This window comes from Manihot esculenta, chromosome 18, assembly GCF_001659605.2.
Source record: "Manihot esculenta cultivar AM560-2 chromosome 18, M.esculenta_v8, whole genome shotgun sequence".
NCBI classification, from domain to species: domain Eukaryota; kingdom Viridiplantae; phylum Streptophyta; class Magnoliopsida; order Malpighiales; family Euphorbiaceae; genus Manihot; species Manihot esculenta.
Genome location: NC_035178.2, coordinates 4,497,407 through 4,516,402, shown reverse-complemented (window position 1 = coordinate 4,516,402; position 18,996 = coordinate 4,497,407). Strand labels below are relative to the sequence as shown.

At 30.3% G+C, this 18,996-nt stretch overlaps 1 protein-coding gene, 1 long non-coding RNA gene and 1 pseudogene across 2 annotated transcripts; 1 reads left to right on the top strand and 2 right to left on the bottom strand.

Annotated features, from left to right (window-relative positions):
* Positions 1-4,232: 4,232 nt before the first annotated feature.
* Positions 4,233-8,345, top strand: LOC110606510 (amino acid permease 6). The gene is made up of 7 exons (XM_021745359.2): positions 4,233-4,767; positions 4,864-5,097; positions 5,184-5,277; positions 5,368-5,582; positions 5,916-6,058; positions 7,482-7,709; positions 7,785-8,345. Exons 1-7 carry the CDS (start codon positions 4,653-4,655, stop codon positions 8,208-8,210), a joined length of 1,455 nt encoding a protein of 484 aa, XP_021601051.1. The 5' UTR covers positions 4,233-4,652; the 3' UTR covers positions 8,211-8,345.
* Positions 6,394-9,230, bottom strand: LOC122721275. The gene is made up of 5 exons (XR_006349375.1): positions 8,806-9,230; positions 8,536-8,685; positions 7,902-8,199; positions 7,452-7,822; positions 6,394-7,310 (listed from the first exon to the last, which is right to left on the bottom strand). It is a non-coding gene; the product is annotated as an uncharacterized LOC122721275 (long non-coding RNA).
* Positions 9,231-10,043: 813 nt separating this feature from the next.
* Positions 10,044-13,942, bottom strand: LOC110606511 (annotated as a pseudogene).
* Between the last annotated feature and the right edge of the window lie 5,054 nt (positions 13,943-18,996).

Genomic DNA, 18,996 nt, shown 5'->3' with positions numbered 1-18,996 from the left:
TATCAATATTTAATCACAATATAATTTTATTCTATAAAAATTTTATAATTTTAGATAGCAGCTCAATAAAAAATAAATTTAATTTTTATAATTTTAAATATTTATATTAATTTATTTATTTATTTTTTATTAATTATTTAAATCACAACATAATTTTATTTTATAATTTTAAATAACAACTCAATAAAAAATAAATTTAATTTTTATAATTTTAAATATTTATATTAATTAATTTATTTATTTATTTATTATTTATTATTTAAATTACAGCATAATAATTCTAAATAACAATCTAATAAAATGTAAATTTAATTTTTATAATTTTAAATATTTATATTAATTAATTAACTTATTTATTTATTTTCTTATTAATTATTTAATTAAGTACTTTTATACATATATTTACTAATAGTAAATAAATTTATAATTAATATTATTTAATTATAATGTTATTGTAATAAAATATTAAAATTAATAAAATATATTATAATAATATATTAAATTAATATAATATAAATATTTTATTATAATATATTAATAATTAAAAAAAATTAAATCATAGCCATAATTTTAAAAAATAAATAAATAAATAATGTACGTGTCATTTAAAGTGGTGCTAGACCCTTGTGCCACTTACAGCAGTGTTAGACCCTGACGCTTATTTAACAAACATATTTTTTTTAGCTGTCACTTGAGAGTATAATCTCAAATCTATTAGTTTTTGAGCTCTGGACAGTTGTGAGAATACTGGGCCTTGTATAATAGAATGAATTCTAACTCTAAATGCAATACATCGTTTTTAATTAAGAAATATATAATCTCATATCATTAAATAAAATTATATTATTATTTTAAAGGCCTGTTTTGACGATTATTTAACAGACGCAAAACACACTTTTCGATTACCAACTGACGGTCCAATTTCAAATCTATTAGTTTTTGAATTATGAATATTGGTGGGAATACTAGGCTATAATAGGATGGGCTCTAACTCTAAAGGCAATACATTGTTTTTAATTGGGCAATATATACTTTCATAGCGTTAAATAAAATTATATTATTATTTCAATTAAATTTATACTAACCTATCATTTAAAAATTAAAAATTTTATAAAAATTTAATTTAATTGATTTCTCTTTTATTAATTTAAGAATTTAATTTTTTAAATTTAAAAATATTTTATTCTAAAAAATGTTGAAATAGAGAATTAATATGAAATAGCCATTTAACTCAAAAATTTATTACATCTCTAATTTTGCATGTGAATGAAGTATGAACAAACATAGAGTTCATTTTATTTTATATTGAAATATTAAATTAATAAATAGAGATGCTCAAATTCAAGTACCGTATTAAGAAATCATTTAATCGAAAAATTAATCTTATAATAAAAGTTTTGAATATAGTTTTCAATTTATGAAAATAAAATTGATTATATATGGTGATCAAGCAATTAGCGTAATTACCCGTTAATACGCTATAAGTTATAATTGCACTATATAATAAAAACAGGATGAAGTAAGCAAGTAGAAATTTCAAACTATAATGATTTATTTCACTTTAGTTATTAACATATTCAATTAGAAAACTTTCAAAAAAAAAAAGACTAAATGTTTTTAACAATATTTAGAATTATATTTAAGAAAAAAATAAATTTCTAATAAAATTAGTTAGAAATAGAATTATGATTATATATTTTTAATTTTTAAACAAAATTAATTGTGGTTGAGGTTGAATGAGGATGGTGAGGACCATCAATTATTGCTCCTTATTCAAAAAACTTCCCTTACCTATAATGTATTTTAGTGCTTTTTCAAGGTTAAATTTGGTGAGATTTTGATTGATTTTTAAAAGAAACAAAAACCACAAATAATTTGGCTCAATGGTAACAGCAAGTCACGTTCAATCATATACAGCAAACATGTGATTAGATTTGAAATTAGGGTGACAGAGACACGAAAAAAAAAATAGAAAATTTATAATTTTATAATTACGCTTTTGCATATTAAAAAGGAAAAAATATAAAAGGTTCATCAAGAAAAAATTTAAAAAATAATAAAGAAAATAAACAAGTTGTCTCATGTTTGGTTGTGGTGCATGGTTAGGGAAGGGAGGGGTTGGTCTCGAGGCAAACTTGTGATCTAAAAAATTAATGTTGCAGTCAATATCCAAGTGAGGCACGCACCCTTCGAAAGGACCCGTCAAGGGTTTGTCCATTTCTTTTGCAAGGCTACAAGGTATTGGAATTAAATAATAATAATAATAATAAATAAGATATTATTCTTATTTTCAAGAAAATACAAATCATGGGGTTGCTTGGACCGACTGAGACAAGGATTGTATTCCACATATGTATATTTCATCTCTATCTACTTCTTTTTTTTTTTTTTAATTTTCATTAATACAATAATATCAATAATGAAATTTATCCTTTTTGTTCTTATTGAAACCTATAATAATTAAAATAAATATAACATTATGTTTGGCATGAGATTTTAGAATAACGGTAACTGTTATTTAGATATCCTTATGAAAGGATGAGATGAGAGTCATTGGCTCAGAGGCTGCTGTACTACAAACAAGGAACATGGAGATGAGTTATATCACGTCTTAGCAAATGGGTAATGGCGGTGTGGAAGATGAAGTTGGCAAATGAAGAATGTGTTTCTGTGGCGAAGTCTATATTGGTGGGCTGTCTCTTTCTTTGCTGACATTATTTCCCTCAGGTCTCATGCGGTGTTCTAGCCAGTATTGTATGTGTATTTGAGTATATATCTATATAGTAATTCTCATATTTAATTAATTACATTTTTATTAATCAAGTGCTGCGTATAAGAAATTTTGACATCTTATTCCATTTTGCAGACACGTTTCTACTTGAAGACGTGTTAAATGTCACCTTATCTTTATGCCTTACTAATTAGGTGATGTTAATTATTGTTTAATTTAATAATAATACGTTTTGTCTTTCATATATTTATTGCATGTGTTTTAGTATTTCTTATAATTTAATCAAAGAATGCATACCCATTTATTAATTAACTTACTAAGAAAAATAAAATTTACAAGATTATGAATAAATTTAGTCGGAGAGAATTATATTTTTTTTTAATGACGTATAATCGCTATTCTATTTCAGTGCCATCTGTCTTACTTTTTTTATCAATTTTCATCAAAGCTATTTAATTCTCTTTCGACACGCATGTTAATAAAATTGTGGTATAATTAGACATACTCTTCTATCTCTCATCACATCTCCTAATTCAGGCTCTTTTCTAGTGAATTTAAATTTTGAACCACATATTGAATGACGCGCTGATAGAATGATTTGTTTAAGAGCTATATTAAGTTTTGAGCTTTTTTTTTTCATTCATAATACAACCTCAGCCGGTTTATATATTAGAAATTCAGCAGTCATGACCATAAATATTTTAAAATTATAAAATGTCATATTTTACATATATTTTTAGAAATAATTTTAATTAGTGTTATTGAATTAAAATCTTTATGGGCAGCCTGATATAACCAAACAAAAAATGCAGTGTTGACCTTGAAAAATGCCAAGAATATGAGTGATCATTATTATCTTTTTCTTTTCCTAGGGACTGTATCCTCTCTATCTTGGACCTCTGTCTTACTCTTTCCCTAAACACTAGAAGAAAACAAGGAAATGGAGGAGAAAAGAAAGAAACTTTTGCCAACCCGATTATAAAGGAAAAGGAAGAAGAACAAATTTTCACCAACTACCAACTTCTATCATTCTTGTTGACCTTCTCATGGATTTTGTTGGAGAGAGAAAAAACTAAAACTAGTCAGATCGGCTACTTCTTTGATAATCGTAAGATTCACGAAGAGTTAAAATCAATACAGGTGTAGTATTTTGAAGAAGTTGAATGCGTATATCAGAGTGAGGATATTAAATGAGAAAAATAAATAATTTCTATATGCAAAAATTTAGTAATTATTTTTTTTATTTTAAAAAGTATATTAAATATCATTAACGTTTTTAAAAATACACGCGTTCAAAATACTGTAGGATCTGATTAGAGATTGCCCCCATTCATGCATTTAAGACACTGCCGATGTAATATTTTTTTTTTTTTGAAATGGGCCGATGTAATATTTATGATGTAATATTTATCACCACCTTAATAAAATATAACCTATATGCACGGTAGATCGAAGTCTTCCCTCATATGAAAGTAACCGACTAATTAAGCAAAGGTGAGGAGAAAAAATCAATTTAATAATTTTATTGTCCAAAATTTCACAATGAATGGTTCAGATGTAAAAGACAAAGTGGGGACCCTATAGGGTTTAAGTTTAAGTAAACACCTCACCTTTCATCCCATCTCCTCCACCTCCTACTACCACCACCACCACCACCATCAATGGTGCAGAGGGCTCTAGTGTCATTATTCCAACAAAGCCAACCACCACAGCTATATGTTTCTCTATAAACCCTCCAGTCTTGAAGCTATAAAACATTTATTCTTTCCTTTACTTTCTTATTTAATATACTGAGCTATCTCCCCATTAGTTGTCTTTGATTTAACTACCCATTAATTACACATCTCTATTTCAGAGTCTTGTCCCTCGTTCTTCAACCGTCCCAACTTGCGATAACGCACACACACAAATAGAGAGAGAGATGGCTAAAGAGATGAAACATAGTAGCATGTACTTGGAGCAGGCAGACCTAGAAGGATATGAAAACAGTGGAATTCACAAGAACCTGGATGATGATGGTCGAGCTAAAAGAACTGGTATGGCTATACAGATTCCAGAATTTTGCCTTTTTTGTTATAGCGCAAATGTCATAATTTCCATATTCATGGGATCATCTTCTTGTTGTTTTGAAGGGACATGGGTGACTGCGAGTGCTCATATCATCACCGCTGTGATTGGATCAGGAGTGCTGTCCCTAGCATGGGCCATAGCGCAGTTGGGCTGGGTGGCAGGGCCGGCTATTCTCATGGCGTTCTCTTTCATAACTTTTTTCACTTCCACTCTTCTTGCAGATTCCTACAGGTCGCCTGATCCTGTCACCGGCAAAAGAAACTACACATACACGGATGCCGTGAGAGCCAACTTAGGTGAGAACTACGATACCAAAACATGAATCCCTTTTAAAATCTCTGATTATTCATTAGCCAATTCGTTCAACTTTGCATACATGCAGGTGGCCGGAAAGTTCTCCTATGTGGGTTGGCTCAGTATGTGAATCTGGTAGGAGTCACAATCGGTTACACTATTACAGCATCTATTAGCATGGTGTGAGTAATTAAAAAATATTATATGTATAATAATTATATATTTTTTGAATTATTCTAATATTTACTTATAAATTTAATAATTTTTGTCAGGGCTGTAAAGAGGTCAAATTGTTTCCACAAGCATGGACATGAAAACAAATGCCATATATCAAATTATCCCTACATGATTATCTTTGCTGGGATCCAAATCATCCTGAGCCAAATACCAAACTTCCACAAGCTCTCATGGCTCTCAATTCTTGCAGCTGTGATGTCTTTCGCCTATTCTTCAATTGGTCTGGGACTGTCCATTGCAAAAGTAGCAGGTAAATTAAATACCAAGTATTTCACCGATGAGTTTTAATTTATTGACACTGCAGCGCTCTCGAGAAAAAATACTAGAGTTCAAAATATACTTGAGTGTTTTTGAACTGAATTATTGCGTACTCATGAAACAAACCCATTAAAGACAATTGTTGTCTAGTGTTGACTAATTCATCGTCCATTGAATTATGCATGCGTCATCAGTTTGTGGGCAGCCGCAGCAGCAGCCGTTACTAAATACCTGTGAAACAAACCCCATTAAATATCACAAGTAATTTAGTAAATTTTATTTGTAAATTTATGTAATTTGAAGTAATGTAAGAAATGTGGAATAGGAGGGGGAGCTGCAAGGACAAGCTTAACAGGAGTAACAGTGGGGGTGGACGTGACAGCAGCTCAGAAGGTATGGAAGGCATTCCAAGCAATCGGGGATATTGCTTTTGCTTACGCTTACTCTACTGTTCTTATCGAGATACAGGTACCCCAATCAATACCTTCATTTTAATTTACCTCTTGCCATGTTAACTGCAACTGGAATACTTGAAAAGTTGAAATGTGTGCCTGATAAAAACGTTGACTACCTTTGTTGCTAAGCTCTAGATTTCAAGTACATTGTCTGCTGGATGTTCTTTCTTTCTTTGTTTGTTTTTAAAAAAAAAAATCAATATTTGGATCATAATTGCGTTGAGAGTTGAGAGTTGTGCTAAAAATCTTAAAAATAGTTATTTTCACATACAATGGGATGAATTACATTATTTTAGAGTCTGTTTGATATTGATATTAGAGTTGCCGTTGAGAAAAGAAAACTTCTTAAAAATATTGCTTATAAAATATTAAATAATAATTTAAAATTATTTTTAATATAATTTAGAAATAACAAATCAGGTTTTCTTAAACTGCTTTTCTGAACAGCTTCTAAAATGATGCTTTTTCTAATAAAAAGAAAACACACAATTTGAGCCCTCAAATTAAATGGCAAACACACACTTAGTGAGGTTGACAAATCATATTTATTACATCATGGACCCCACAACTATAGATATTACAGTCAGTCACAGATACTGGCAGTTTTCGAGTGAATTGGCCACTAGCCATTCCATTCCAGTCAGACTCTACGGCCTTCTCTGAGGGGTCCTACGCCTACCAGTACTAGCAGGCTAGTGATAAAATTGGCAAGTTGCATATCTGATCATTGATCTTCTGTCCTCTGCATTTCCAGAACAATGTATGTGGCATTTCTTGTTAATCGAGTGGCTGCACTGTTCTGATAAGGACCAATGCAGCCGTACGTAGACTCCAAAATTTTCAAATAAAAGGAAAGCTTGGGACGAATGAACTGAGGGTGACTCTTTCCTGGAAGTGGAGTCTACGGTTATAGCCTTCTAGAGATTCTTCGTGGACCATATCAAAATATGGAGGACCACAATCAAAATTTTGGGCTAAATGAACGCATTTGCCTTTTTGGAAAGAAGTGAAAGCCCACCTTGTAGCCTTTCTACCTGTCCCTTTCTTGCATCATCTCCTGAGCAACTAATCATGGTATTCGCTGCTAAAGTTTGTCTCATCTACAGGCTGGTTTTATTTTTCACTAGACACCCTCATATATGCCCATTTCTTTTTCTCCTTTGTGAACATTTTGGATGCATAACGTAATCCGAAAGGACTTGGAATGGTGGATTTACCTTACATTAACATGTAGCATTTCTTGTTAGGTCTACTCTCACAAGAATCTGCATGGTTAATGAATTGGTGTCAGTAGAGAATCCTATGAAAAAAGAATTATGTGTCTATTTGATTTTACAACTAGTTAGCATACGTTAAGACAGGATTAACATAGGGGATGATAAGCAAATTCCACTAATGATGCTCACCTACTAAGCTGATAAAGACATGAATTACAGGATACAGTCAAATCAAGTCCTCCTGAGAACAAAGCTATGAAGAAAGCATCCTTTGTCGGCATCCTGACAACCACCCTGTTCTACGTCCTATGTGGTTGTGTTGGTTATGCAGCATTTGGAAATGATGCTCCTGGCAATTTCCTCACAGGTTTTGGATTTTATGAACCTTTTTGGCTGATCGATTTTGCCAATGTTTGCATTGCTGTTCACCTCATTGGTGCCTACCAGGTGAATAAGACGACGCGTTCTAGTCACTACGCACTGCTTTGATTGTCATTCTAAAGTGATTCAAATGCCTTCCAGGTTTTCTGCCAGCCAATCTTCAGTTTTGTGGAGAGGAGCTGCAACCAGAGGTGGCCTGAGAACAAGTTCATAACAAGAGAACACGACATTAACATTCCTTTTTATGGTGTGTATTACCTCAACTCATTCAGATTAGTGTGGAGGACACTGTACGTTATAGTGACTGCTGTGGTAGCCATGATCTTCCCATTCTTCAATGACTTCTTGGGTCTCATCGGAGCAGCTGCATTCTGGCCATTGACAGTGTACTTTCCGATAGAGATGTACATAGCACGCACAAAAATGCCAAAGTTCTCTTTCACATGGACATGGCTGAAAATATTGAGTCTCGCCTGCTTGGTGGTATCACTTGTTGCTGCAGCTGGATCAGTTGAAGGTCTGATGAACTCTCTCAAGACCTACAAGCCCTTCCAATCTGATCAATAATAAATTTTACTCAGTAACAAGTTCAAAGTTTTATTGGTTGCAGATGAAATTAATCAAATCCGAATGTTCATCTGTATTGAATTGCTTGTACTCCTCTATCAATTAAAAACTAGTATAAAAAGCCTGCTTTCTTCATTTTGCCAAGAGCCCCATCAATGCAATTCAGAAACTGGGCCAACAGCTCACCATAACCTGATGGAAATGCCCCACTGATAGTAAACCTTACTTAATTTGCTTGACAATATTAAACATAACATGAATTTTGTCATTACTTATGAAGAAATAAATCTCTAAGGCTGTCGTCAAACTAACCCATTTGATTCACCTTGTTACTCCCTTTTTCTCCTGCGAATCTTTTCCCTTTTTCATAGCAATCCTTGCTACTTAAAACTATATATCTTTCGTGCAGTGATAGAATACCTAGAACTATATGTCTTTCGTGCATTGAAAGAAAGGATAACGGATGCCTGCCAACCTTCAGAAAACAAACAATACTAATTAATGTTCTGGTTTCATTGGACATATTAAGAAATTAAGCCGATGAAGTGAAAATATCCTGGTAACCAAAAATATGCATGTAAGTAGGACAAGTTACCTTTACATCATAAATTTTTTGCTAGCAGTCTGCTAAAAATTTTCATCCTCCAAACAAAATCAAAACATAGATTTTGTTTGATAACTCTTATGGGGGTCAAAGGAATATTTTAAGCACTTGTCTCTGTTAATAAGAGATTAAGCATGTATGCCAGCCTGCAAAGTACGTCATCTTTTCACCAGCAAGCTCAATCGACGTTCACTGTACTCACAAGAACTGCCAAATTAGATTTATAGCATTCTCATAGTATCAATGGTAACTCATCTAGTTCAAACATGGAACTGAGATTCAATAAGAAGAAAAATCAAAAAGAAAATCTAAGATTGTATATACAAGGGAACATGCAAAGTGAATGTGCTCTATCTTAATTGCCAAATGCCAACACAAGGCTTTGGGATGAGGTAATAGAGGAGGGCAGCTGATCACAAACATTACCTTATTGGCTTATTGTAAAGATGAAGTGGGCTCGCTTCGCTCATCACAAATGCTTGAATAAGACTCTGAGCTGCATGGGTGTGTTCAAGTGTCCCAGATATTATAGTCACAGTTTCTGGTGTTCAAGGCTTCAGCTTAGTAATTGTAATTTTAGCATCAGAAAGCTGAAATAGAATTGGCCAAGATAGATTTTTTAAAGCCACAAGCCAAAGTTGTTTAGAAACTTTTGAGAAAGGCATTAAATACTAATTCTGAGCATATTAAATATAACATTTTCGTCTAGTAAGACTAACAACAAATTAAAATAAAGTAATAAATCACTAATACAACATCAACACAAACTAGAAATTACATTGATGTATAAAACATATGATATTAAGGCATTACTGCAGGTTCTCATAATCTGGAAGGAATTACAGGTCCATGAGAAGGTTATATTGGCCTTTGTGGGAATATTTAAAACAAAACTAGTATCTTTATTCCAAAGAAACCATATACATTTTATGTCATAGTAAATAAGAAATCAATTCAAATCTGGCACTTTGACACTTTTAATGCAGCAATAAAATGATAAATTGCATTTTGATCCTTAGTTACTTCAATGAAACATTATCATCCCTAGCATGTAATTCTTTTTAATTTGATAAGGCAGCTGATGAATATTTCCAACTGAGACTTCGCAAACAAAATAGATCTTGCCTTCTCTCTCTCATGTCTATGCGTGTGTATAACACCCCAATATGTTTACACACACTGATCAAACAATAAATTTACTTGTATATTGGTTTTATATAATCTGTAAATGGAGGACCAAACCAAGAATAAATCTGATGAAATTGTTCCAAACAACCATCTTCTCCATGTATTACAGGGACCACATAACATGGAGCAACAACTTGAACAGTGGTGCTTGTGATAATAGTTTACCTACAAACACATAAATACAAGAATGAAAGAGGAGAGTTAACAGTGACACTATCGATGTACAATTAACAGTTGAAACCTGGACCATAATAGAAATAAGAATTTCAAATGATGGCAATATGCATACCCTCCAAGACATGAAAGTCTTTTTTCTTTCTTTCTTTCTTTTTTTTCTTTTTTTTTTCCTTTTGGGGGGGGGGGGTCCAATGTCTGGCAAGCCCAATGGAGGACCACCTTCAATAACTCCCTGCATGCCAGATCAGGAAAGAGAGTAAAATCACAGCTTGCACAAAACTGTTTTGCAATTTACTTTTTTAAGAATATTTTGAACAGAGAAAACTGCATCATCACAGATTTTTAATATTTAATTTTACATGCCAAAGATGGATGGTGCAATCCAAATAACAGCCAGCATATGCGACATATGCCCCGCAACTTTAGGCAACAGCCTCAAAACACTAGAGGGAAGCGCTTGTTGAACCTGGAAAGCAGAGAAGAAGGTATCTACTTGAGGACACCAAGGTTTTCTTTTGGATATATGGGGCAAGCCTAATCTATGAATATTGTCCATCAAAGAAGAATGACCATCATGGAGATGGAAACCACCATGTGGAGGTGGATCACTCATGCCATCAAATTATGAAATGCATCATGAAAGGAGACAGCTCCCTTCTTCCCACGTGGAGGAAATGGAGGCACTTGATCTCTGAAGGCAGGGTTGGAATGGTCTATAGAAGGAAATGCATCATAAAAGACATGATTATGCAACCTAGTGTTTATCTGCAGAGTGCTTCTTGAACTACATCATACTCCCCATTTTCCTGTACCACAACAATTAAAAAAAGGATTATTGACCCAAAACACAAAAATTGTCATCCAAGTATCAATTATTAGTTTCATTGCTTTCCTGTATCGATTATATACACCTACTTCAACATGGCAACAATTGTTGCCAACCAAGAATGCCAAAGCACCCAAAGTGTTGACATGGAGCATATTTATGCATAAAATATGAAAACTTGCTAATGTGACATTTTGAATTATTATAGTATAATAGTATTTAATAAGCATTAAATTTGTAAATACCGCTTAAGATTTTAAGAAAATATTTGTTTAAAAAAAGAAATGAAAGACATTTTCACTTTTCTCACTTTTGTGAATATCTTCTCTCCTTTTCATATAAATGCATAAAAAAGTAGTTTATGATTGCAACTAAGTGCTTTGACACACACCTCTAGGCCAACCATAACTGACCCTCATTTAGAAGTAGGTGTATGTAGTCAACCATTCTTGAGACTTGGAGACAGTGTTGGAATTTATTTTTAACAACAACATTACTATTGAAGAAAATGATAAAAATAATATGAGGAAAATGAAGCAGCTTAGTGGACTAAAACTATCTATCCTTGCACACACCTGAACCACTTCTGCATTTTCTGAAGCACATTTTGGAATATAAGAATATAGGCCCCCTGTTGACTTCCTTGTTTCTGCCATCATAGAACCACCCTTACCAAGGAGGCAACCAATTTGATTTGAGGAGACAAGAAGCCTAGCAATCACAGTCTTCTCTTCACCACCAGGTAATGGTAAAGCCCTAGCAATCCTGGTTTTTACACGAAGAACTGCATCTTGGACAGTTGATATTCTATCATTCTGGGTGCTGCAATATTTGATGGGTTGTCAGCATAACATAAATGAATGAGCAAAAGAAAGTGAAAATATTAAAGCTTGTTACAATCAAGCAGTTTTAGAGGAGGCAAACCATACTGCTGGACCAGAAATGAGAATAATGTAATCCTCTGAATCATAAATCCCTTCCAAAACTTTGATGTCAAAGCTTGATTCTTGCCGAAGGTTTCTTATTATAGTTCCCGCTTTTCCAATGACACCTCCTACCTTCGCATCAAGACACGGCAAGCAAAAGTGTATTATATCTAAAGTAGGCTTCATTCCAGGGACCACTTTTATGAAAATCCCGAGGTCGAGCACCATAAGTTGTTCCATGAGCATTGAAAGAATGGCATTGTGGTGGATATGCTTCTGGCCTAGGAAGAGGATGACCAAACGATCGAGATGAAGGCCCTCTGGAATTTAGCATGGAAAGAGTCATGATCTCTGAGTGGATTCTCCAGAAGCTGCTGATAAACTGATTGAAAAGCTTTCCTAACTGCATCAACTTCTCCGGTGATTTGCAGCACAATTATGCAACAAAATGAAAAATTGATAATGCATGGAACTTGCACACACAAAGAGACACACATATAATTTGAGATCTAAACTAATTTATTTGCCCGAGACTGTGATTGCCGTTGCTGTTTAAGACTGCAGTAATAATGTTGAAACATCTATTCCATTCAGTGAGAAGTTGGTATGAGAATGTAGTGTGGTGATGACAGAAAGAGCTAAGCTGAAATTGGAGGAGCAATGCCCAAAAAAAAAAATCCAACCTCCTCGTGAGAACAGTAATGTCTAGAAATGCTCCAGAGCTGAGGAGGATGTGAAAATAAGAGCAAAAGGAAACTCATACTTGAGAGCCACACGCACAAGCACATAAATATATATGCACAAGTGCCCATCTTCCTACTCTTTTAAAAGATAATAGAAGATACATACCATGCTACAAATATGTATGTTTATGCATAAATAATCAAAATGTTAAAACAAAAGAGGAAAAGAGATACAACTGGATTCACATGAACTTTCCATTCCATATTCCCATTCTCATCCATGTGCCATGGAATTGCATCCTTTTATGCACAAGGTTGACTGACAAGAGGTAAGTGGCTTACATCATCAATGAAGACACAGTTGATAATATGCAATTACCTGCACTAATTCACCAGAAGGAGAATCTGAATCTGTGCCTTTCTGCTGACATTTGCTTGATTATACTACCACCCTTTCCTAAAAGGCAGCCAACTTGACTGGAAAGCACAAGTAACCTCAAAATGAACATAGAGCAGTTTGCTATTTTCCTCATCCCTTCCTACCATCTCTGTTTCTGCTTCAACTATTCTTTCAGAAACAAGTTCCAGGGACTTCTGCAATGATGATATTTCCTTTACAGACTTCGATGAGTCAACTTCAGTAACAATTTGTCAATATTTCAGCTATGTTAATGAGGAAAATTGTATTTGTAATTTTCAATTTCATCCAAGCAGGATACCAAATACAAAAACCTTAAGGTTTTACACTTCAATCTATCAAAGACCAACAGAATCCACATTAGTTAACACAGAAAACAAAATGCTTTCTCTTGATATTAGCTTTGCAACTTAATGAATAAGCTGAAAGTGAGTTTGACAATAAAAACCCAGACGTATTCCATAAAATTCTCTTATTCACACTGTCACTAGCTTGGTACAAGTTGTGAGAAAAGATGCTAGTTTGATAAACAAAATGAACCCAAAAACTGGGTTCCGTTTGTTTGCTGGTAAATGGAGGTTATAGGAATTGGGAAGAGGGAAGCTCTTCAATCCCGAAACTGAGGTAACACAGGACATTGACTCTGTTGCTCCACCACTTGTGAGCAAGTGAATCATTCAGAATCCAGAGAATAAAAAAATGAACAGATTTATAAATAGCGAAATTTAGGATACTTACAGTTCCACAGGCTCTTTTGATTCTGAAGCAGCAAACCAATGTCGCGAGCTCATGATTTTTCTTTTTTAAATGTTGTCGCTTTCCTGCCGATGTCCGGTGAATCTAGGTCCGAGTCCTGTGATGGGACAGGGAAACAATATCGTGTGCCTGGCAAATTTTCATTTTTCGTTGTTTTTTTATTGGAATTTACTGTCCAGTCTTGAATATTGCATTATTAATAAATTATTTTTATATTTTTAAAAATATATTAAAATATTTTTAATTTTTTCAAAATAAATCTTTTATTTTTTAAATATTGTTACCGTTAATAAATTAATTTCTGAATTTTTAAAAATTTATTAAAATATAGGTCTTTGAATTTTTAAAATTTATTAAAATATTTTTATATTTTTAAATTTATTAAAATATTTTTTTTATCAACACGTAGAATTCATAAAGAAAAAAAAGGAAATAATTTAAATTTTTGCTATATTTTTAATGATAAAAATAAATATAAATATTATTTTGTTAATGAAAAATAAATATAATATTTTAATAAATTTTTAAAAATATAAAAATTAATTTATTAATAATGATAATATTTTAAAAGTTAAATGGTAAATTTTAAAATTACAGAAATTTTAATTTTTAATTTGATTTAATTTATAAATTAAATTGAAAATGGTTTGATTTTATTTAATGATATTAAAATATTATTTTAATTTTGATAATTTTTAGTTTGGTTTTATATTAATTATAATTATGATTTTTTTACATTTCAATTCAGATTTTAATTAAAATTTAAATTTTAAACAATCAATTTAGTTAAAATTAAAAAAAATTAAAAGTAAATAATTTTGATAAAATTAAATAAAATGTAAAGAGATAAATATAAATCTTAAATATTATTAAATTGATATTTATTTAAATAAGTAAATTGTACAAATTTATCCATTTGTATAATATAAAAAATAAATTAATTTTATATAAAAATAATATTTTTTATTAATAAAAAATTCAACTTAATTATTTAATAATTTAATTTATTTATATATTAATTTTAAACGACACAACTTCATAAAAATTATTTATTTTAAAAGTTTAAAATTAATCGAAAATCACATTGACTTATGGTTTTGAATAGGATAATTTTAATACGATTTTCGTAAATCAATTGATCCGTCCGATTTTAATATAATCCGACGGTTGGAATTGTACCAGGTCCATTTATTGGCGGCAATTATATAATTAATTTATAAAATGTCTAAAAAAAATTAGGGTTTCTGCGATTTTGAAACTTTAAAAAGAATATTACTTTATAAATTCTACTTTAATTGTAAAAATATCTTCCTAAATAAAACGTAAAGGCTTACGTTTGAGTAATTTTTTAGATTTTTTGTTTTTTTTAAAAAAAGTATGTGTTATTGTGTGGAGTTGAATTTGGTCTGGTTACCATTATGCTTTACACTTTTTTTGCAAATGATTATTTGGTGCTTCCCCAAGTACAAATTTTGTACCATTTAATTCCATTCTGATATATTTAAATTTTATTAGGAAAATGGCAAATCACTAAAAAACTTGTTCAGTATATTTTTTGGCTTATTTTTTATTTTAAATTTTATTTCATCTATATATTTAAATTTTAGTAAATTATCATTTCATATAGAATTTGAGACAATTTATCTAGATATAATTAATATCAAACTAAATTTGTGAGTGTCATTATCAACATACATATTTATATAAGGTTGAGGTTATGAACAAAATAGATAATAATAATAATAATTATTATTATTATTATTATAATTATTATTATTATTATTATTATTATTTATTATTATTATTATGCATGAAATAAGTAAAAAATCTCATATAAATACTTAATTATAGAGGTGAGTAATATTTGTTTTAAATTAAAAAATTAAATAAATTAAATTAATTTAAAATTTTGGTTTAATTTCTTATTTTTTTTAGTTTTTATTTTTAAAAATTTTAATTATTGCAATTCGATTTAATTTTAATAAAAAAATTAATAAAATTAAATCAATCTAATTAATGATAATATTTTTATTTTTAAAATAAAATTACTGATTGTATGAATAAAATTTCATCAAATAAAAAGAGATATATACCATAGTTGAGCAGGTAGAGTAGCATTACGATGAACCCATCTAATACAGAAATATCAGTTATAGAGTTTAACAAATATTTACAATTATTCAAAATCAAATCTTTGTATAAGATAATTTGGCAAATATGCTTCTCAAATATCTGTCTAAACCCCTGCATAAAATAATTTAGCAAAGATGTTACTCCTTTTTTCTCATCTCTCAAACTTCTCCCGAACAAAGTTAAGGAATAGAGTTTTTACGAGATAAAAATCGAATAAAGTTCAAAAACCAACGTCGTCGTTGCAATTTCGAAAATCCATAATAATTAGTAAACCTCTATTAACATTACATTCCGAAACAATCGAATCAATAAAATTTGAAAAAAAACTAACCACAGAAACAGACACATGACTCTTTTATATTAACGAAATGCCTCCTCTCAATCATTATCTATTGACTGATAAACAACTATCAAATTGTAAAAAATTACAAAAAAATTTTATACGAGAACTAAGAGTTTTTGTTTCCATCAAAAATAAAATGTCCGACTTGTAACTAGTAACTAAATCCTTCAATAAAATGTCCGAGTTTTCGGCAGTTCCAACACAGGACGATTATTGTTTTCGGCTATCCCGACTTTTAACAGGATGAGTCGCTTCACTATTGCCTGTCAAATTAACATTCTCAGAGGTATCCTGTTGAGAGAAAGGAAAACATGTAAGAACGTTATGTTTAATGTTTTTTTGTCTTTTTTTAGCATCATTATTTATTTGGACTGTAATATCCTTATCAAATTTATCAGAACTGTCTTAACCCGCAGAATTATTGTCCATATCCATAATATGGTTCTCAGTCTTCTTAATTATAATGGGTTGATTTTTGCCAAATAAAGAGAATTGTCTATTATGTGCTGTCAAATTAGAGTTTTCAAAATTGCTAATTGATGTCAATCCTGCTATAAATTTCGATGGAGCAGAATGCCGAAATTACGCGGCCACAAACATATCACAATTAATATAATATTATATGATTTTTAATATATATAAAATTAGATCGTAATTAAAATTAAAATATTTTAAATAAAATTTTAAAATATTAAAAGTAAAGTGTAAAGAAGTATAAAAAAATAATATTCTTCACCTTAGGTGGAAGACGAAGACTCTACACCTTTAGTTATCAGGAGCAACATTGGCTGCAAGAGCAGGTTACTCAAAAAAGTAAAAAAAAATAATCTGATTTAACCAAGTAAATTCTTGTCGTGGTGAAAAGACTTATGGGAATACTACCTATATGATTGACATATTCAAGAATAAAGAGCTTACTAAGCAAGTTCATATTTCATTTTCACCCATCATTATTAATAAGGCCAACCATTAGTAAAGTCCTCTAGACCATCAATGAAAGGAGTGTTCACATAAAAATCAGTATCTTGATAAACCATAGATCTCCCCACACTTTAACATCAAATCTTTCTTCAGCCCTCCATCTAATGCCCTTACTCAATAAATTTATACCTTGCACAATACTACTCCAAACAATGTTTGGATTAAAACTCAAATTTGCACTCAAAAGACCAATCATAGGGAAATATTTAGTTTTAAAAATTTAATTCATAAAAGCATTGGTGTAGAAAGAATTCTACAAGCTCGCCTCTTCAATATAATTAAATTAAAATAATAAAGATTGCGAAAATTCAGTTCGTCGTATACATATTTTGTTCTAGAATAGCTAATGAATACGCTAATAATAATAAAAATAAAATGGATAAAAAATTATGAGAAAAAACTAATTATTTTTGTTAATTGATTGCATGAGTTGCAATATACATTAATATTAATAATAATTAAATAATTAAAAAATAAAAATTATTATAATAACATTAATCAAAAGATATTAATTTTATTAATTAGATAATAAAGTAATTAGCTACCTATAACTAACCCTAATCGTAACTGGAGAAAAAATTACTAAAATTGGTGAAAATTATTTAAGTTATTGAATCATATTATTTTTTTAAATAATAACAATAATTGTTATACTTAAATAATAATAAATTTGATAATATTATTAAGAGAAGGTCACGTCATAATACACTAATAATGTCGTCGTTGTCGTTTAAATGAAAATAAATTCAATAATATTTTTTGAGTGCTACTTCCATCCTCTACTTGAAAAAATAATGTTGTAATTGTCGTTAAAAAATTTAGTGGTATAATTATTTTATTTATTAAGAGAAATGTAAATTACGGTTTCTTTTTCATTTTTTAATATTACATTTTTGGTATGACAATAAATTTTTTAAGTAATAACACCTAAATGGAATAATAATAATAATTCTTACCAAAAATTAAAAAATTGCCATATGTATAGCGTTTATATTTGTTAAGTGGTAGGTATCATTCTCAATGCACTTGTCCTACTTAGAAGATAATATATATAAATTTGAAAATGCACTTTTGCGTACTTATCATAAATTTCTTTTTTTTTTTTTTTCACTTACGTGTAGGGAGAATTACTATAAAATTGTAAATTTTTAAAAATTGCATTAATGTATCTATATTTAAAATTCTTCGATTAAAATATCATTATATTTTATAAAATTAAACTTTTTAATTTTTTATTAAATAAATTATAAATTTTTTTAATATTAATTAAATAATATAAATATTTTAAATAATATAAGTTTTTTTAATTATTTAAAAAAAATTGAAAATTTATTTTATGAAATATAAAGTTAATTAAATAATTTTAAAATAAAAACAAAACTAATTAATTTTATACAAATTTAGAGACTTACTAGTAATTTGCCTGTTTAGCATTCGAAAAACAGTCAGCCACACCGCACAGCCGATCTTATTCGAAACTTCAAAACCGTTTTCAACGTTACAATTGCAAAGTCCTAACAGTTTGCTTTGGGCCGAAGAAAGAAAACAAGCGCAGCCAGCCCAATTCAAGGTCGGCTGCGTAACCCACACGTCATTCCCATCCCTAACCGTCCTGTTTGTGGAGAAAGTCACACCGCATATTTACCAAAACACCCCCGTCAAAATACAGTTATCACCGACTTAACCATGAGCAAAGAGCCAAGGCCATTTTAGTAAAGTGGAGACATTCTATCAGTTATAAATTGCAGCAT

Bases quoted from the DNA above. Each gene is read 5' to 3' on its own strand.
- LOC110606510 (XM_021745359.2), top strand. From the start codon at position 4,653: ATGGCTAAAGAGATGAAACATAGTAGCATGTACTTGGAGCAGGCAGAC. The intron at 5,098-5,183 runs GTGAGAACTACG...GCATACATGCAG, and splicing joins TGCCGTGAGAGCCAACTTAG to GTGGCCGGAAAGTTCTCCTA. The intron at 5,583-5,915 runs GTAAATTAAATA...AATGTGGAATAG, and splicing joins GTCCATTGCAAAAGTAGCAG to GAGGGGGAGCTGCAAGGACA.